This window comes from Dromiciops gliroides, chromosome 1 (genome assembly GCF_019393635.1).
Source record: "Dromiciops gliroides isolate mDroGli1 chromosome 1, mDroGli1.pri, whole genome shotgun sequence".
NCBI lineage: Eukaryota > Metazoa > Chordata > Mammalia > Microbiotheria > Microbiotheriidae > Dromiciops > Dromiciops gliroides.
The window spans coordinates 737,699,464-737,720,976 of NC_057861.1; the positions used below are offsets into that span (position 1 = coordinate 737,699,464).

A 21,513-nucleotide genomic window follows, 5' to 3' on the forward strand; every position below is an offset into this window, starting at 1 on the left:
TGAGTTTCAAAGTAGAAACTGATTTGATTTTTCTGCACAGTAGACTGTAAAATTCAAAATATACAGTAAAATGTGACAATTGGCATAGCAGTGAAGGCTGGGTTATTTTGATTTTGTATGTGTGCCCCCAGTGCCTAAGCAACCCCAAATGGGAGAATATGAATGATGCTGCATTAAGTACTGGTGGTAAAAGAAAAAAACCAACAACATACAATCCCTGTCCTCAGAGAGCTTATGTTCTACTCTACAGAAATTTCTACTTACATTCTGACTATAACATTCTACTATATGCAATTGTTGAATTCAATTCAACAAGGGATTATTTGGACCCTACTATGTTCCAGGCACTGCAGACACAAAGAAAAAAAGGAAACAGTTCCTGCCTTCAAAGAGCTTATATTCTACTGGAGAGATATAACCTGGGTACAGATAACAACATACAAATCAAGTACAAAATGATATCGAGAAGGGGAGAACGCTAATGATTGGGGGGAATCAGGAAAAGTTTCTTGCAGGAGGTGGAACCTGGTGCTTTTCCTCTAAAACACAACTCCCACAATCTGGCTACAAGTCTCCATTTGGCTTTTAACCCAGTGTTTATGAACTTTAAAAAATATAATGGTATTGGGGCAGCTAGGTGGCGCAGTGGATAAAGCATCGGCCCTGGAGTCAGGAGGACCTGAGTTCAAATCCGACATCAGTCACTTGACACTGACTAGCTGTGTGACCCTGGGCAAGTCACTTAACCCCAACTGCCTCACTTAAAAAAACAAAACAAAACAACAACAACTATATATATAAAATGGTATTTCATTATAATTGGTTTCATCATGGAATCCTATGCAACTAAAAACCTGATTCTGAGAAGGGGGTTCATGGCTTTGCCAATCTGCCAAAGGGGTCCATGATACAAAAACAGTTAAGAACTTTTGTTTTAAGATAAAAAGATATAACAATGTGACGAGAAAGTCTAGAAGGAGGACTGTAGTCACATTGACCATGTCAAAGGATGGGCAGTTCAGAGAGCTCGGACCCAGGACCCCCTCCCCTGCTTCTGTCTAGTCGGGACAGGCAGCTTCCCCACAGAGCTCTCCATCTTCTCTCCTTTAGCATATACAAGAAACACCATGGTCTGGCCAGACAGGCGGGAGTGGCCAGTGATGATGCTGAAGAACATCCCAAGGACAGAAAGACAGAGAGATAATGTCCCTAGAGCAGTCAACTCTCCAGTTTGGGGCATATCACCTGACACCCCATCTCTTGCTCTTTTCATTTCCTTTCTCAATTCCAATAGAAAATTTGCCTCACAAGTCTCCTGTTAATGATGGAATCCCCAGACAGCCACCTTTCTTTCTTCAGCTCGCAATTACTCTGCACACAGAGCAAACAGCTTGTCAGGGGTCGTTATGGTAAAAGTTGAAAAAACTGTCACACTGCTAACTGTGTTTTCTTGTTGTGATGCCTGATGGCAACCGATGAATGGATCCACTGGGAAACCAAGCCAAGGATGCCTCTCTCCCTTCTTAGTGTTACTTTATTTTTAACCATATCACCATTGCCTTTGGGGCAACAACACCTTTTATAGGAATGTGTATTCATCCTAAAATAAATTTCTTTTCCCTCCTTGGAAATAACACCACTTTCTCCTTCCCATTGCCAGTCAAGAGATCTCCCCTAAAACTTGGTTGAGCAAGCAACATTAATACTAGAGTATCCTCTTTCCCCCTGGAACCCTCTCTAGGTGATCTCATCTGTTTCTATGGGACCAATTATCAACTTTACATAATGATGTAGAAATCTATAAATTGAATCCTAATCTCTCTCCTGAAATCCAGTTCCTTTGTCAGTGGTCTACTAGTCTTCTTCACCTAGATGTTCCATCAGCATCTCAGACTCAGTATGTCAAGAGAAGAATTTATTTTCTTCCCTCTCATTCCCAAACCTACGATATCTGCATTGGTATATCTTGTTATGTCTAACACAACATGTCTCAATATTTCCATAGCCACCATACCCTAGAGTTTGGACTCATCACCTCTTTCCTGGACTTTTGCAATAGCCTCCTGATTGCTTTCAGTTTCTCTCTTGTCCAATCCTTCCTACAAAGGGCTACCAAAAACTTTCTTATGGCATAAGTCAGAATGTGTCACTTTTGCCCACAAGCAGTTAGTTAATGGCTTTTTCATGCATTCCTGGGATGCACTTCCTCATTCCTCAATTCTACATCTTAGAAATCTTAGCTTCATAAAAGAAGGGGAAGAGAAGGGAAAAACTATTTGTTAAGCAGGTACTATGTTTTGAGCACAATATTGAGTATTTCACTAATATGACATCATTTGATCCTCATAAGAACACTGTGAGGTGGGATTATTATTTTCCTCATTTTATAGTTGATGAAATTCAAGCATACAGTTGTGAAGTGATTTATCTAAGGTCATATCCTAATAAGTGTCCTAGTCGAGATTTCAGCTATTTGTTTCTATTTTACAGCAAGTTTATTTGATAAAGGCCACATTTCTCAAATATATTGGGAACTGAGCCAAATTTATAAAAATAAGAGCCACTTGCCAATGGATAAATGGCCAAAGGCCATTTCAAATGGGCATGTTTCAGAAAAAGAAAAGAAGCTATCAATAGTCACATAAAAATGTTCTAAATCACTATCAATTAGAGAAATGCAAATTAAAACAACTCTGAGATACTACTTCATACCAATCAGAGTGGCTACCATGATAGAAAAAGAAAAAGACATACTGGAAGTGATGTGGAAAAACTGGGACACTGATGCACTGTTAGTGGAACTGTGAACCGATCCATCCATTCTAGAGAACAATTTGGAACTATGCCCAAAATGCTATAAAACTGTATATACCCTTTGACTCAGCAATTCCACCATTAGCCCAAATAAAGACCAAGTACTTGTCTGTATTGTAAAGAAATAAAAGAAAAATATCAAAAGAACAAAGGAAAAGGACCTAAATTAATAAAAGTAGTTGTGGTGGCAAAAAACTGAAAATTGAGGAGATGCTCATCAACTGGGAAATGACTGAACAAATGGTATATACTTGTGAAGGGATACTATTGTGCTATAAAAATGATAAGCAGGATGATTTCAGAAAAACCTGGGATGACTTATATGAATTCATACAAAGTGAAGTGAGCAGAACCAGGAGAACATTGCATACAGTAATGACAATATTGTAATGATGATCTGTTGTGAAAGACTTGGCTACTCTGCTCAAGACAATGATCCAGTGAGAGAAAATGGGGTAGGGAGTGGGCTCCTCTCAGTTGCTTAAAAGTTCTACCTCTTCTCCCACTGCAGCAAACAAAATCATATGATTCAGGGAAACCCTAGGCCGGTCACAATCAGATCTGCTCCAGAGTTGTGTCTATATGGGGGAGGAGTTAAAGAGGTGTCCCTGTGTTGCCTCCCCCATTGACTAAGGAACACTGTGTTCCAATTGGCTAGTTTTTGGTGCCAGTTTTTGGCAAAAAGATTGTAATACTTGAATAATTAGGGAAGAAGGGGAGGGGCCAGTTGCATTAAGAGATAAAAAGGCTTTTGAGCCTCCATTTTGTTGTCCATTCCACTAGGGGATGGCGTGTTCTCACAAGAATGACAATAAATAAGCCTTTGACACATCACCAATGCTGAATTCCAGAAGTTACTGGAGTTCAATATTTCTCATATCCAGATAATTCCAAAAGACCCATAATGAAAAATACCACATACTTCCATAAAAGAACTGATGAACTCTGAGTGTGGACTGAAGCAGATGCTTTTCACTTTATTTTTCTTGCTTTTTTGTGGGGGGGGCAATATGGCTAATGTGGAAATGATTTCACATGTATTCATTAATATTATATGCATTCCTAGGGGAGGGAGAAATTTTGAACTCAAAACTAAAAAAAATGAATGGCAAAAAATACACTTATTTTAAAAAAACAAAACAAAACGAAAAATTAGCTCTTTCTGATTCCAGATCCAACACTATATATTGTGCTTATATACTCTGGCTTACATGCGAAAACTTTCCTGACCTCTACCCAATTGGAGGCAACAAGCAAAATCCTCAGATGAGCGTTCTCCAAGAGTTGGGATTTTTTTCACACTCAGGTATCCAAAGCTGGGTTTTGAGAAGGAAACCTGCAATGGCCTCATTTTGTAATATAGTTAGTTGAGTTTTTTCAGGTGCCAATCAATGTATACAATCACTGATCACTTTCTTTGGAAGACTTTGGGGAAGGAGAATCCCCATCTCACACTCACTGCTAGAAGCTGTTAGGGGAATCTGTGATATTTTTGGATTCTCCCCCTCTTCCCATCTCTTCTTCTCCCCAAGAAAGAGAAACTTTGTTGCTTACTAAGGGGCCTACAGGGCAGAAAAGGAAAGCATTTTTGGGTAGAGTCATGTGGAGAAGAGATGCAAGGAGATTATATATGTATGATTAATCTTTTGATACTGGCAAGATTTCTTTGAAAAAGATAGAAGTTGGATTTTCAAGTGATAGACATGAGGGAGGTATATAGTGCTTTAATACCTTTGCGTTTGTTGGAACATGGAGACAAACATTCTTTCGGGGAGGGGGATTTAAAAAATAATAGAAAGCAGTTAACACCAGACCATGGCTTTTAAAAAACCAAACATGCTTTTAAAACTTTTTTGCGCCTTTGGTCTATACCTACCTCCATCTGATCATAGATAATCAAAGATATTGGGACTGAATACATTTCTTTTTTTTTCCTTTCTCTCTCTCTCTCTTTTTTTTTTCCTTTGGTGATCAGTGATTGAAAATAGCTAATTCATGTTCCAGATCCTCTTTTCCTGAATCATTCAATCCTTCAAGACTGTTCAAGTGTCCTCTGGGACCCAAGGACCTTCCAGATCTCTTAGTTATCCCTTCTCCCGGCCCCAATTGTGTTTTGTTTGTCAAACACTCAAAACATACACTTGGCATGCATTTTCCATTCATCTTGTATTTATCTTGTTAACATTTATCATATGTACATAGAAAGGAGGCGCCTGGAAGGCAGGGATGTTTTTGTTTTTGTTTTTGTTTTTTCTCTCTATCACACAAGCACAGAGGCAGGTGAGGAATAAGGAAAAGAATCCTTCCTGCACAAAGAGTGTAGGCAGCACAATAGACAAGAGCTGATCAATTTGGAATCATCCGATAAAGTGACTGCAGCATTGATGATGCTTTTGAACTAGAGATTCCACAGCTAGACATATATATCAAGAAGGGCAATGGCCTTTCCTTCTCTCTCATTCTCTCTCTCTCCCTCTTATCCCTCACCTCTCTCCCTCTTCTTTCTCCCATTCCCCCCCCCCCCTTTAGTCTCCCTCTCTCTTTCTCTCCCTTTTCCTTTCTCTCTCCAAGACCTTGGCTTAAAAAGGCCAAGGTCTCTGGCTGCATAGGGGCCATCTCCAGTCATCCTGATCTGTATCTCGTTACTGGACCCAGATGGCTCTGGAGAGAGTGAGGCCAGTGGCTTTGCACAGCCCTGCCTCACTTAAATCAAACTCACTTGCAAGTCAAGACATTACTTTCATGTCATTGATCCTCTTTGAGAATGAAGGACACTAAGTTCAAATCTGGCTTCAGACACTTGACACTTACTAGCTGTGTGACCCTGGGCAAGTCACTTAACCCTCATTGCCCCCCCCAAAAAAAAGATAAAAGAGCCTGGGATTAGCAGGAACTCCTGTCAAGTTTACTTTTGGGGCAGCTAGGTGATACAGTGGACAGAGCACAGGCCCTGGAGTTAGGAGGACCTGAGTTCAAATCTGGCCTCAGACACTTGACACTTACTAGTTGTGTGACCCTGGGCAAGTCACTTAACCTCCATTGCCCTGAAAAAACAACAACCCCCCCCCCCAAAAAAAAAGGGCGAAGTGACCTGTCTCCCAGGCATTTAGTTCACAGAATCAGAAGACCTGGGTTCAAATCCAAGGTTCTTTCTCTTCTACCCTATTGCTGGGGTTCCTTTCATTACATCTAAACACTCTGATTTCTAGGGTCCACAGAATTACTCACCTGGAATAAGTGGTGATTTATAAGGCCTTTTAGTTACCATGGAAATTGGATGGAACTAGACTTAGCTGCCAATCATCTCTCTCTTTATTCTTATGGACAATAATCTGCCTCATAAAAAGGAGCTACTGAGCTTCCCTCAGGATCACTGAGAGCTGAACCTGCCATGGTAGAAGCCCAGTTTATCATGTCTCCTCTAACACATTGTTGGAATGCATCAAAATTTAGGGATTTTATGCAGTTCTTCCTTTTAAAAAACAATTTTTAAAAAATCCCTTTAATGTGATATTCAGACCCAAAGATACCAGTATCAGAATCAGAGGAAGGAAAGAAGCCCAGTCTTGAGCAGCAGCAGCAGAATGTGTATTGATTTTCCTGTGCAAGTTTTTCTATCATCATTACCAAGCCAGGAACACCATGAAGGGCATAATTGCTTATGTTCCATCAAATTAGCAGGTAACCCAGATTCCTTACCCAACTTCCAACGAGAATCTGCACTGTTCCTGAAGACAGTATTTTGACATTATAAACAGTTATTTCTTTGGGGAAGGTCAAAATAACTTAGAAAGACTATCAAAAACTATGGAGGGTGATGACACCAAATGAATGACTGGGGACCTACTAATATAAATCTGTAAATCTGGGTTTTACTTCTATATCCTTCCCATTTATTTGGAGCAGAATATTCATAGATTATCCACACAATTTTCTTTTCTTCCTTCTCTCCTGCCTTCCTTTCCTCTGCCAAATATTGGTTTGCCAAAGTGATCTTATGAATCTTCTCCCTCTCTGGGCCTCAGTTTCTTCATGTGTAATATAAGAAGGTTGGATTGAATAACTTCCGAATTCCCATCTAGTGATAAAATTCTGTGCTACTCTGATCTAGTCTCTTTAAAATAGTTAGAATGCAAGCTCCTTGAGGGTAGAGAGTGTTATTTGTATGCCCAACACCTAACTTGGCTCTCCAACTATCCTTTCCTTCAGCCCTATTCACTGGCTGCTGAATAGAGAAGGAGGAAATAAGGAGATGGCTGAATAGGTCCAGTCAGGAGTGAACTAGTAAATATATAACAATCAACTCTCCATGGAAAAAAAAAAAAGAATACACATTAAGCCTGATTTGTTGTATTTGTTGATTTTCAAGGTGTAAAATGCTCCCACTTAAAAACTGAACAATTGAGACTGTATGAGATGTTTCTGGCACACCACTGGATCCACTACACATTTGTGCTACACAACCTCAGCTGGGCCCTAAGGGCTGGGTGCTGATTATATAGGGACAAGAACCAAGTCATAGAACAGATTTAGAGTCAGCAGAGACCTGAGAGTGTTTTTGATCCACCTCCTCATTTTAGACACAGCTGCCAAGGTTCATTTCCTGAAGCACAGATGTGACGATGTCACTTCCCTGCCTGAGAAGCTTTTATAACCTAGAGTATATACTACAAACTCTTCTGTCTGGTATTTTAAACCCTTCATAACCTGACTCCAACCTATCCTTCTCGTCTTAATAACATTTCCTTATGTGTTTTTCCATACACACTTCGGTGCAGCCAAATTGGGCTTCTTCGTGCTCCTCAAATAACACTATATCTCTTACCTCTGAATCTCCAGTCCCTAGATCAGTGCCTACTATACAGTAGGTTCTTAATAAATGTTTACTGATTATTTATTGAGTGATGGTAGATGAGAAATTGAGGCCCAGAGAAGCAACTTCTAAGGGTCTAGGTCCTACGAACCCCAAACCCAGAATTCCTTGTGCTGTATTATACTGACTCCCTTACATCCCTGCCCCTTAGATTCTAGTCAAACAATTTATTGTTTTTGAAGGAGAATCTCAGCTTTTTAAGGGCATTTACTATGTGCCAGGTACCATACCTAGCACGGTGTAGGTGCATAGTAAATTTTGCTGAATGACTAATTACTTTGTACCTACACACTCATATGGAGTATTGGTTAGCAGACAGGTATTCATATTTTCCCAGGCTGCTGAGTTCTTCCCTGAAGAACTCACAACAGGTTTTTAAAATAGAAAATATGTCAAAATCATAGGACACAAGAAGTCTTGAGAAAATTCCATCATTTATTGTCAGAATCCGATATGGAATGGGATGGGAGTCCAATATGGTGGTCAATGAATCAGTGTAGATTCCATTGAGTGTCTTAGGGAATAGGGCAGACTCAAAATATGAAAGATAATAGGTAAAGTCAAAGAGACTTGATCTGAGCAACAAAATCCGAATGGTCAGGAGTATCCCAAAGAAATTTTTTCATGTCTGCTGTGTTCTCCAGTGAAACCTACATAGTGATTCGACTATGTGGTACTTTCTTGCTTAGGCTTTGCTGTCCAGGTGAATTTTCTTAATTATAGAATCAAGGAGATTCTGAAGTGATTTCTTCAGATGTAGGCTTTGTGAGGGTGTTATCATTTAACCCCAATTTTTCATTTCTGTCATTAGATGACTCTGAAAAGAAGGCAATTAATTCCTAATGCTATTTGTTTCCATCTAACACTGTCTACTGGTTTTAGACTACCAGTCAGAAGAAGGAAGAAAAAAATGTTGGTTAAGCTCGAAGGCGTTAGCTAATGTCTAAAGACAACCCTCTGAAAAAGGTGTGATGTTTTATCACAGCAGTATAGATGGAAAGAGAGATTTATTGTGGTACCTAACTGCCATTTCTGTTGATGCCATTGGAATTCTAATTAGATTATTAAAACTTTGCAAATCATTACATTAAGCCCAGACTCCCACTGCTGGCTGCCACAAGGGTACTTTTGAAATTAGAGGATCTTGGTGTCATCGCTAATGATGCATTACTGATAATAAAGTTGCAAGAAAATTCCTCCAATAAAATTCAGCCCTAAGAGAGAAGATACATTCATCTTTCCTTCTCTACCTGTAATGATTTTGAGGATAATAAGTTGGATGCAAGAACACCAGCCAGCAGCCCAAGGTGTGCCTCTGTGTGTGTGTGTGTGATGTATACATAGCTTATATGTGTATATGTCGTTTCATATGTATATGAGGACATTACATGGCACAGTGGATAGAGAAGCAGCCTCGGAATCAGGAAGACGCAGATATAAGTCCTACTCAAGACACATACTGGCTGTGTGGCCTTGGACAAATCATTAACCTCTCAGTGTTCTGGCAACTGTCTAAAATTCTAAATGTCAGAGAATTCCAGGGAGTTCCCTATACTAAGGAAATGACAAGTCTAGTCCCTATCAACCCCATCATATACTACTAGAACTAGGCTAGCACTTATATAGTGCTTACTATATGCCACTCACTATGCTAAGCACTTTACAATTACTATCTCACTGAATCCTCACAACAGCCCTAGGAAGTAGGTGCTATTATTATCTTCATTTTACATATGAGGAAACTGAGGCAAGCAGAGATTAAGTAGCTTGCTCAGGGTCATACAACTAGTGTCGGAGGCTGGATTTGAACTCAGTTCTTCCTGACTCTAGGTCTGGTGCTCTATCCACTGAGCCACCTATCTGCTCCTGCATGCAGAGATAAATAATATATGTATAAATACACACATTTTTCAGTTCCTTAATGATGTTCATCTGCTGAAAAAAATATAATTAATTTGGATAGTCAATTTGATGTTTCAGCATCAGCTCCCAAAATGTCAAAGACAAATAAAGTAACTTATAAATGAGCAGAAACTTGAAAGGAGAGTATTTTTAGAACAAGTGTAAGAAAAATATCAGGTGTGAAGTAACGGGTACTAATAGGAATGATCTATGGGCCTGGTCTGTAATTGATAAAGAATACATTCCTGAGCAGTGACTAAAAAGAAACAAATGGCTCACTGTTGGCCTGAGCCCGTGGGGGAGAAACAAATGGGTCTCCCCATTCTACCAATCAAATTGTGGTGTTAATGCCCTTAGACATCACTGAATGAAGAATCTGTGACTCCATGTGTCCTCTGAGGGGTGACCCCGTCCCTTCAGGACGAGATTCCAGCCCTTCTCCTTTTTCAGCCAAAGGAAGTTGAAGTATCTTACTTACCATGATGGACGACACCCTTCAATCCATGGATAATAGGATCCAGTGCTGGATTGTCCCTCTGACTGACCTACATGGAAAGAATACATGATTGGTGAAATCTCTTCTGGCATCAGACACAACAGTCTCCGTTTAATCTTCCAAAGAGAGGGTGGGGGTGTGGGGAGATGTTATCAAGTAAGCTGCTTAGTTCTCACATCTATATGATGGCTCCCACCAAATGTCTGAGATTTATGATGCAATAAAATAAAGAGAGGAAGACAAAATCCAAAGAAAAAAAGTTCTCAGAATATAGTATAACAAGAGAAATCGCTATTATTGTGTATACAAACAAGAGGCAAAAGACAGTCCTAGCCCTCATGGACATAATAAAAACAATAACCATAATAATAACAACATGAGAAAAATCCTAGTCTAAACAAAGCCCCTGACCTTCTCCTCTAGTGTTTTTTTTGTGTGCTTTCATAGTTAAAGCCTTGTCAGATGAAAGCCATTTAAAAGATATCAGAATAATCCATTATTTGCTGACATTTTACTAGCTCCTCAATCTTTTTACTCTATCCATTTCATGCCCACTAACTGCATTTGTCCCCCAAGGCTCTGTCCTGAGCCGCCTTCTCTTTTCTTTCTACAGTTCCTCACTTGGAGCCATCATCAGTTCCCCAGGGTACATTTATGACCTCTATTCAAATGATTCTCAGTTTTCCATCTCCAGCCCTCATCTCTTCCCTGGGCTCCAGGTCTCTATCACCAGCTACCAATTAAACAGTTTAAACTGGATATTTTGTAGTCATCTGAAACTGAACATCCTTCAATCAGAATTCTTTAATTATCTCCCTGCCCCCTTCCCACTGCAACCTGTTCCTCTTCTAACCTCTTCTAACCTTCCGCATTTGAGGGCACTACCATCCTCCCAGTCACCCAAGTTCACAACCTTGGGGCCATCCTTGACTCTGACTCCCATTCATCTCACATGTCTTATCTGCAAAATCCTGTTGTCTCTATTTTCCCAATATCTGTTCTGTCTGTCTTCTTCAGGCTATTCACAGAGCAACCACCCTAATTCAGGTCTTTCCTGCCCTTTGCCTGGGCTACTGTGAAAATCTCCTGATTGAACTCCCTGTTTGAAGTCCCTCCTATTCCAATCTAATCCCATTGCAGCCACCAAAGTGATTTTCCAGGTCTGACCAAATCAACTTCACTAACTCCACTGGCTCCTTATTACGTCTATGATAGAAGAAAAACTCCCCTTTCTGGCATTTAAAGCTCTTCCCCAAATAGTTGCTTCCTATCTTTCCCATCTTCTTACATATTACTTCCCTCTATATATCCTAGGTTTCAGCCATATATCTCCTATACACGAATGACATCTTTCATCTCCATGCCTTTGCACTGGCTGCCCTCCATGCCTGGAAAACTCTCCTTCTTTATCTTTGCCTCTTCATATTCCTGGCTTCCTTTAAGACTCAACTTACACGTCACCTACTTCAGAAGAGTATTCTCATTTGTCAGAGCAGCCACAACCTTCTTCCCCGAAATTAACTGGTAGCCACTTTTTATGTACCTTTTATGTACACACATGTATGTACATACATTGTCTTCACCATTAAAATCTAAGCTCCTTGAGGGCAAGACTGTTTTCGCTCTTGTCTTTGTATCCCCAGCACTTACCACAGTATCTCACACATAGCAGGTGCTTAGGAAATACTGATTAATTGATATATTTATAGGTTGCATCTCCCTTCTTTTTCTGAAAATCAGTCTTTCTGCTCTCTAGCTTCTCCCTGACAAACTCAGGTCATTTCATTCATTCATTCATTCATTCATTCATTCATTCATTCATTCATTCATTCATTCATTCATTTAGTTAGATATTGGTGAGGCAATTGGGCTTAAGTGACTTGCCTAGGGTCACACAGCTAGTATTTGTTAAGTGTCTGAGGCTGGATTTAAACTCAGGTACTCCTGACTCCAGGGCCGGTGCTCTATCCACTGTGCCACCTAGCTTCCCCCAGGCCATTTTATAGATGTGGAAATGGGGCCTCTGTTCCCTCTTCTCCATGCCTTTAATGCCCTGCCCCCATGCCTCAGTCAGGTGAACACATCATTCTTCTCTAGTTTTCCTCATCTAGAAGAGTTCTGCCATTCTTCTAACCTCCCATATACATCATGTCCTTTCACACTTTGCACAAAATTTAATTTTCCCCCCACAAAAGTATAGTTTCATGAGGGCAGGGATCCCAATTCTTCATTTATTTCTGACTCAGCACCTATCACAGGGCCATGTACACAGTCGGTGCTCTAAAAGTGTTTGTTTGAATTGTTAAGCATGGGATTTCACTGGATCATAGACTCTGAGCTTTGGACAGGACCTCTGGGGCCATTATCTGGGTCAATACACACTTGACCAAGAATCCCTTCAATGATCAGATTGACTCCTGCTCATCTGGTTATATTCTAACTACATGGGCTTTTAAGGTTAAATATATCTATTTCACAGTGAGTGCTTCTGCACTAAAAACCAAACAAACAAAAACCTCAAAAAGGGCAGCTAGGTGGCGCAGTGGATAAAGCACTGGCCCTGGAGTTAAGAGTACCTGAGTTCAAATCCGACCTCAGACACTTAACACTTACTAGCTGTGTGGCCCTGGGCAAGTCACTTAACCCCAACTGCCTCACTAAAAAAAAACAACAAAAAAACAAAAACAGTGAGTGCTTCTGATCTATCCTCTCTAGCTGGGCAGCAAGACATCCTAGAACCCTGAGGGAATGACAATGGTGATGAACAACAACAACAGACAATTCAGAGCTTGGACTTAGTGATGAACTTAGTTAAGGGAATGGTAGACACTTTTTACAACTGTAGGTTGTGAAAATGTATCACCTAAAGGGTCCTCTGAAAGACACAATCAAGAATCACAAAATGGAAGCTCATGACTGGTCATCAAGTAGCAGACAACAAATCCCCTTATGGCATAGACACATTTCACATCATCCTTGAGAATTTTATACATAAATTGGCCCAGAGCTGGAGTATCACCCCAAATGAAACTATTTCCCACAATCTCTGGGACGAGACACTTCTCCACCAAAATTAATTTAGAGGATGGTTTCCATACTGAATGCTCATAATCTCCCAGTGATCTGAAATGAAGAGCTTTAAAAATATAGAGACAATGGAAAAAGTCAAAACCATGGGGGAAAGAAGACGGAGCAGATGTCATCCATTATCTTGTCTGCTACTCCTTTCAGGGGACCTAAGGAATATGGGCTTATATCACCAATACTTTTATGCAGTTAAAAAAGTAATTATTTTATTTGATTGAATAAAAGAAATATGCATGTATTAACCACCTATTGTATATATACCAGGCATTGTGTTTGGTGCTGTTAATACAAAGACAAAAATGAAACAATGCCTGACCTAAAGGGGACAGAGATACCAAACATTAAACATGAATAGATTACTAGTAAGTCAGTGACCTGTCTGAGGAGCATTTCTAACTAAACGCCGTCAAATTTAAGATCAGAACATGAATAATAACAAATAGTGGGCACTTAAGTCTTAAGGTTTGGGGAACATGTTATTATCCCATTTTACTGATGAGGAGGTTAAATGACTTGCCCAAGGTCACTCACAGCTAGCCAGGATCCAAGGATCCAAGATCACGTCTTTCTGACTCCAAGACAAAGATTTATTCCATGGTGCCACCTAGATGCTTAATACCATTTGTAAGAGTTCATCTAAGTTTGCACTTTACATTCATTTTCTCATTTAATTTTCACAATAACCCTGTGCCAAGGATCTCTTCCTCTTTATTTTTTAATCCTTATTTCATAGAGAAGGAAATGAAGGCTCACACAGGTTAAATGATTCTGCCCAGAATCACATAGGCAGTAAGAATTTGAACCCAGTCTCCTTGACTCCAAATCAAGTCCTCTGTCAACTATGCCAGGGAAGAGAAAAAGAAGTCGACCCTATTCCTGGCTACTTTTATGTTTCAGAGTTCAACTCAGTCCATGATTCTTTCTATAGAGAGTTCCTGAGGAAAAGTTGGATCGCCAATTGGGCACCATTGACTTTGACTGAAAACAAAGAGGGCACATTTTCATTTGGTACAATAGAAAGACAAACATTGTCATGCATTCTAATCTTGCTTCCATTTTGGATTGCAGCAGGCGTGAAGAGTTCTGTGCCTGATTATTCAGACACAGCCGCCTCCAAGCACAGCTGCCTGGACCCCAATTCTGAACAGGTGTAGAAAATTTCCTCCCCTTCCCCCACCCCACCAATTCGACCCATCTGCTGAGTTTTGATACTTAGTTGAACTAGGCTTCATTTGCCAATTCACTTCACTGAGTGGAGTTCAAAATAGGTAAGTAGAAGAGGGGAACAGCACCAGAAAGTTGAGGCCTTTTTTCATGTGGGAGAACTTTTCTTGCCTTTATCCTGTTGTTATTCCTGAGTTCCATGACCCTATGACATTGAAGTAGGTGTGGTCCTATAGGTATGCTGGTCAGTGCTTTGCAATATGGCAGGGTGTGATCCTATCCCTTCATTCACCATTTTAATCAGAAATACACTGGTCACTTGAAAAAAGGGACTCTGACTCATGTATATGGGTTGGAGGATTTGGATGGCTTTCAGCATCCAGGGAAAGAAAAAGGCTGTTATGGAAATCCGTCTCCTCTGTGGCATGATCTGGCTCAATGAGCTGGGCCAAATCCTTTGCTTTGGTCATTCTGGCCTTAGAGAAATCAGGAGACAGAATGACAAAATGCTTTGTTTCATTTTTCTTTTTGTTTTAAATTATTTTTACTGGGTATTTGACCATCAACTAAAATATAAATATACTTCAAAGAAGTATTAACAATGACAATTACCTATAACTTTTTAAAAGAAAAAGATTAATTTTAATAAAATTATTCTTCGCATCTTCTCTAGTTCTTCCCCCCACCCCCGCCCGCTTTCTGTGCATTTATAAACATGACTTGATGATCTCCAAATGTTCCCTAGTTGTTTTCAGTCAAGGTAGGACATGACCACTTGGTATTCTCCATCTTTACTTGCTATTCTGAGTTATAGAAGAAATACACCAATTTAAGTTTGGATGACGGCATGGAGGGAGCAAGAGACAAAAAGTCCCTCTCACAGTGGGTTGAGGGGCTTGGTCTCTTGACTGCTTAATATACTTTAAAATAGTGGGAGTAAGTATCAGTCTGATCTCATAGGGCTTGAGTCCTCATTCTCTTTTCTGGAAACTCAAGGTAGCTTATGTACTGCCCACACACATCTGCCCCATTTCTCTTCCCACCCTACCCCACCCCACCAGCCACACAGAATTTTTTGAACTGCTGAATGATGATTCATTTACTCTGAGAACTAAGGAGTGAGAGAATGAGAAGGAGGAGCTGTCTTAATGAGTGGATGGGGGAATACAGATCTTTTATCAATCCATCTGTCCTTTCCTTTGTAAAACTCACATCTCAGCCCTCTGACTAGACAATTCTGCATAGTGAAATTTGCAGATTCTTTCTCCTCTCCTTCCTTCCTTCCTTCCTTCCTTCCTTCCTTCCTTCCTTCCTTCCTTCCTTCCTTCCTTCCTTCCTTCCTTCCTTCCTTCCTTCCTTCCTTCCTTCCTTCCTTCCTTCCTTCCTTCCTTCCTTCCTTCCTTCCTTCCTTCCTTCCTTCCTTCCTTCCTTCCTTCCTCCCTCAAACATTTATTGCCAGACACATTAAAAGGTGTTGGGTAGGGGCGGCTAGGTGGCGTAGTTGATAAAGCACTGGCCCTGGATTCAGGAGGACCTGAGTTCAAATCCGACCTCAGACACTTAACACTTACTAGCTGTGTGACCCTGGGCAAGTCACTTAACCCCAATTGCCTCACCAAAAAACCAAAACAAAACAAAATGGTGTTGGGTATATAATAACAAATCCCAAATAATTCCTTTTGTCTCAGAGAATTGTCTGTTGTTCATGGTAGGTCAGACCAATGGGAAAATAAACTTTGGAGAAAAAACACAAGGGAAATCTAAATTGGAACTGTCCTGTGTTCACCCTAAGAAAGAAAAAAAAGGATAACTTTGGCTGATACCCCGAATAAATAAATGAATGAATGAAAAGCATTTAATAAGCACTTAAGCGATATATATTATAAAATAAAGACCATACTTAGAGGGAGGAATCCTGGGCTCCAGACCCACCTGAGGTGTCATTTCTTCATTTCTTTGAAGTTGTAAGATGGGTTATTAATGTGTGTAGAGGGGGTTGTGAAAAAATGAGGGAACATATATAAAGTATATATACTTTTTTGGAGATGGGACAGACATGTGATTGCCTTTGTTTAGGGAACTCCCAGTATGGAATCTTCCTCCATAGTAGCAGATCAAAGCAGAGTGATTTGCTCAAGGCTACACAGTCTTGCATCTGTTGGTCTCAGAACCTGAACTTGGTTCTTTCTTGACTCTAAGGCTGACATTGTATAGACTACTCTACATTGCTGTTCTGTTTCCTCACTAGTAAAATCAGACACCTCAGGGTTTTATGAGAAGTGAATAAGATAATTTATATAAAGTATTTACATGCTGTCATAAATGAGAGGGAGCACTAATATTCAGTATCAGCATAGAATAGGGGAAAAACCACAATGTTTGTGTTAGAGGGGCTGGATTCATATTCTACTTCTGTTATTTGCTCCCAGTGTGACCTTGGGTGAGTATCTCAATATTTTTAGGCCTCAACTCTAAAATGAGGATATTATACTAAATGACACCCAAGGTTCTTTTCTCCTATAAAATTGTAACTATTTAATAATAATAATAATAATAATTTAAAAATAATAATAATTATAATAAGTGACCATAGTCCAGAGAAATTCAGTGACTTAAGAGTCACACAGGTAGTGTCCAAAGTGGAATTGCAACACAGGTCTTCCTGATTCCAAGTCCTGGTCAGACCCATCCATACAGGTGACATGACCACAGGTTAGTCTCTTAATTTCTCAAAGTCTCAGTCAACTCTCTGAGAATAAAAGTTACTCATGAGATTGTCAATCTCCATTGGTGGAAGGAGCTTCTACACTTAGTTCACCATGAAAACAAAATCCCAAATGAAGATGGCCCCAAATGCTAAATAAAATTGTATTGTTTTTGTTATTATCTTTATTCTGAGAGGAAAAATCATCAATGATACCTTGTGAAGTGATATGGAACCTTCAATTCTTATAGATTTTCTTCTTCGAATCATGCCTTGGGTCTGGGCACTGCCCCCGTCTCACCCTGGCAGCCTCCTCCAAGGAGGCTCATCCATGACCCTCATACATACAGAAGCCAGCTCCTGCGGAGGGAATGCAGCAATGGCGGAGCCAAAGGGATGGGAACAGTTGAGTGGTGGCCATGGAGCCATCCTCCTACTGCATGTGCCGTCACTCAGGGCCATGTTCTAATTTACTTCTCTTGTCCACCGTCCCATTTGGCCCTTGCCTTGGATCCTAATACTCTTCAATCTATCAAGTCCTGGCCATCTGCTAAGTAGAAAGGCCAAGACAACCTGCATGCCTTGAATCTGTTATCACCAGCTGCTCCCTGAGAACACCACACACCACATCTAGCCAATGTCCTCTTGTGGTGAAAGGGATTTATGCCTGCTGAGGGGGGGAATGACTACACTGTTAACCATGGCAGTGGAGGAGAGGAACAAACTGCGGGACCAGAGGTAACCTGAGTTGAGCCTTGAAAGAAGCTAGGGATTCTCCAAGATGGAGGGGAGAAGAGAAGGGACCTCAGCTCATTTGCTAAGACTCCTCCATTGTTCAAACAAGGCATGACCTGAGCAAAGGTCTCAAGACGGGAGATTAAGTGGGAATATGGGAAACAGCATGCAGGCCCGTTTGGCAGAGTATATGACGGGAGATGCTACATGTGTGTGCATGGAAAGGGGAAGGTGACATTTTGGAGATGCCCCCATAATCCTTTCCTTTTGACTCACCACAGGCCAGATTTTGGACATATTTTCACATTACACTTCAGCTACTCCTGATAGTATGCTAGTAAAAAAAAAAAAAAAAAGAAAAAAAAAAAGAAAAGGATTCTAGGAAAAAAGTATGCCTGCCACACTTTTAAAGGTAAATTACATGATTAGCCTTTTCTCCATCATTTTCTTAAGTCTAGACAATCAACAAGACCATAAATCAAGCCCCAGTTTGTAGTGTTAACAGAATGCTGAATTATAAATGCCGACACTGAAAATTTAACAACCAGCTCTTGATAGCTGGCTCCAGCATAGATAGTCTTGGCTTAACTAGAAATGGAGTATCCACCCTCCACACTCATAAAATATGAATTTCTTGTGGAGACACTTCAGAGTATGAACATCCATGTTACAGAGCACAGTTCAGGTACTGAAGGAATGAATTCACAGACTCTCCAAGTTAGATCATAGATCCATAATACAATTGACAGGCAGATGGTGCAGTGGGAGGGAGACATGAATTGCTGAGTGTGAGTCTTCCCTCAAGATACTGGCTAGGGGTGTGACCCCAGGAAAGGCACAAATTCCTTGTGCCTCAGTTTCCTGATCTCTAAAATGGGGATAATTAGCGCTGTGTTGTTTTGAAAATCAAATGAGGTATCATGGATAAAGTACTTTGAAAATCTTAAAACACTATGTACATGATGGTGATTGTTCTTAGACTGTAATCTTCTTGAGGGCAAGGACTAAAACAGTGCTCGACTCTTTCGGTATCCCCAATGCCTAGCACATAGTAGGTGCTTAATAAATATTCCACTTTGACTACAACCTCCTCCACGTATAGATGAGGAAACTGAGACCCAAAGTGATAAAATGACTTGCCCAAGGTCACATGTCAAATAAAGGTCCTATGAGGCCAAGTTCAAGGTTCTTTCTATTGCCCCATATGGCATTCTCTCAGAGGTTCTCGGGTCCAACCTATCATTCAATTGTTGCCATAGTGCTAAGCTATTTCACTGCTTATGATAAAGGCTTTAATCCCATTTTCTGGAGGGGAGAATTTTGATGTGCCCAAAACATCTTGTCTTCTTTTCTCATTTTCAGTCCTTTAAGTCTGTTACAAAACAACAACAAATAGTATCAAACATGGCTGGGCTCCTGAGCACCTGAAATTGTCTCATGGAGAAGCCATCCGATGGACGTACTGTAAATCTACTTGGGCTAAAGAGGGGCAAGAAGACCCATTAAACAGTACAATGAAGCCATTCTAAGTGGAGGGCCTCTTTATTTTTCATCTTTACCTCCTTAGCATCTAGCCTAGTATCTGCCAGATTTGAAGGTTAATAAATACTTGGTTGAATGAATGAATAAAGTCAGTTTAATCAAATTGGAGAAATAAGAATTTGGGGATGGGGAGGCTCCTCTACAATTCTATTACTGCGGCCCAGAAACTTGAGGATTGCTTGGATCCAAACCCCAAGAGTTAAACTAATAGATATGCAAAACTTCATGTGAAGGAGCCTCACAGGAGAGATGAGACTTCCTCCTATCAGAGGGGAAGGGTACGCCATTGGATAATCATCCATTTTCCATCACTTGACAGGAAAGGACTCCTGGGAACAGTTTCCATCAGTAGATGAGAAAACGCCTAATTCCTCAGCAGTGGGAGGGGATTAACATAAAAAGGAAACAAAATTATAAATGCAAATAAGATTCCTAACCCCCTTCAAATGGAGCAGGGCAATGGAGAGGGCTACTCACTGTTAATTCATAACATTAGTGGAAACTAGTTAATTCACGAGTTATTCATCTCTGGAGATTTAGATTAATAGCCAGAGAAGGCCACAGATGAAATAAATCTGCTGCTCTTGGTCTACTTAATACTGAACATTTTCCCACATCACCTTGCGACCCCTTCTCTTTCCCCGGAGTATTTACAGCCTAATTGTCAGGCTTGGCTTAGGAGGAGTCCATTACTGGAAAAACCAGTACCCCGCAGGTCAGCACAGAGGCACATTGGCAAATCTGTGCCCGGCCACTGTGCTGCCTGCCAGCTCTAGGCTTGGCTATTGTCAAGGCAAGCAATTCCTCATTTTCAGGATCATCTAACTGTCCTCAGCCTGGAATGAGCATGGACCTGTGTGCCCTGGGTTCCCCCTAGGACATTGGCTTGGATTGCAGCAGCTAAGGAGCAGCAGGGGGAGGGCAGGCTGCAGCACCCTTGGAATGGCATTTCCACAGTAGCCTCCCGGGGTTTTCCTGTCTTTGTCTCCTTAGTGCACTGTGCTCAGAGGTAAAGTTCAGGGAAGGTCAGGGGGACATCTACAGAGCATCACATGGCACCTCCAGAGTACCAGTGCTTCCTGGCCCCAGGTGTCTGCTCAAAAGGAACAGGATTAATACACTGGAATGAAGCAAGAAAGCATCTCCCTAGCAAAACCTGAGCCAGAGTCCTTTGTTAGAATGTGTTCCATTTCACACAGCTATTGTCTGACCTTTGGTTAAAAAAAATAAATAAAACCATAACATATTAGAGACCAGGGAAGCCTGGGGCAAGAGAAACTGATTTCAGGTTCAGTGACTTGAAGGCCAGTTCTCCGAATCCTCTTGATGGCCCTGGACAATTTTGACTTCCAGTTGTTAAGACGCTGCCATGAACAACCCCCCCCCCCAATGATATCAAAGGCTTAGAGGAGAAAGCAGAGCCCACTGTTTTCTCCTCAAGTAGGAACTTCTGCTGGAACATGAAATGTGAACTTGAATGCATCCTCTTTCATTCTCAGGATGGAGGGAGATATTTAGGGCAGCACATCTACAAAAGATTCTGAGGCTCTAGGGTGCTGAAGAGTTCTGTTCTAGACATGCTGTAGACAGAGGAAGAAAAAAAGAGAGGGGGAGGGCATGGGAGGAGAGAGGAGAGAGATGGAGAAAGAGGGAGATGGAGAGGGAGAGATAGAGGGGGAGAGGAAGAATGGAGAGAAGAGGGGAGGGAGAGAGTCAGAAAGAGAGAGAGAGAGAAAGAGAGAGAGGAAGGGAGGGAAGGAGAAGGAGAGGGAGGAAGGGAGGGAGGGAGAGAGAGAGAGAGAGAGAGAGAGAGAGAAAGAGAGAGAGAGAGAGAGAGAGAGAGAGAGAGAGAGCACGCTATAATGATGACTCCAAAGATTAGGTTGACTGATGCTTGAAAAATTTTAATCAATAAGCATTTATTTAAGCATTTATTTATTTAAGAGGCTAGTCTGTGTTAGGCACCATGGTAGGTGCCAGGGATCCAACAACCAAAGAGTTCTTTGCTCTTTGACACTGGGGAAAGGCCAGGCCACATATAAGAAAATACAAAGTTGGGTATACACCAAATAATTTCCCAGGGGAGGACACAGGTCTAACAGGAGGATATTTTGTTAACAAGAGAATAGAGGTTGCAGAGGACACAATGAAAGGTCGAGGAAGAATGGAATAGAAACCCTGGAGGGATGGAGCTGA

The 21,513-nt window shown here is 40.9% G+C and overlaps 1 protein-coding gene across 2 annotated transcripts in view; it reads right to left on the bottom strand.

Annotated features, from left to right (window-relative positions):
- The window catches only part of PTPRG (protein tyrosine phosphatase receptor type G), an 848,612-nt gene that overhangs the window by 216,431 nt on the left and 610,668 nt on the right, over nucleotides 1-21,513 (bottom strand). For both annotated transcript variants that reach the window (XM_044004271.1, XM_044004263.1), the window contains exon 6: nucleotides 10,068-10,134. In XM_044004271.1, the coding sequence (XP_043860206.1) occupies nucleotides 10,068-10,134 (67 nt within the window). The remainder of the gene's footprint in view (nucleotides 1-10,067; nucleotides 10,135-21,513) is intronic.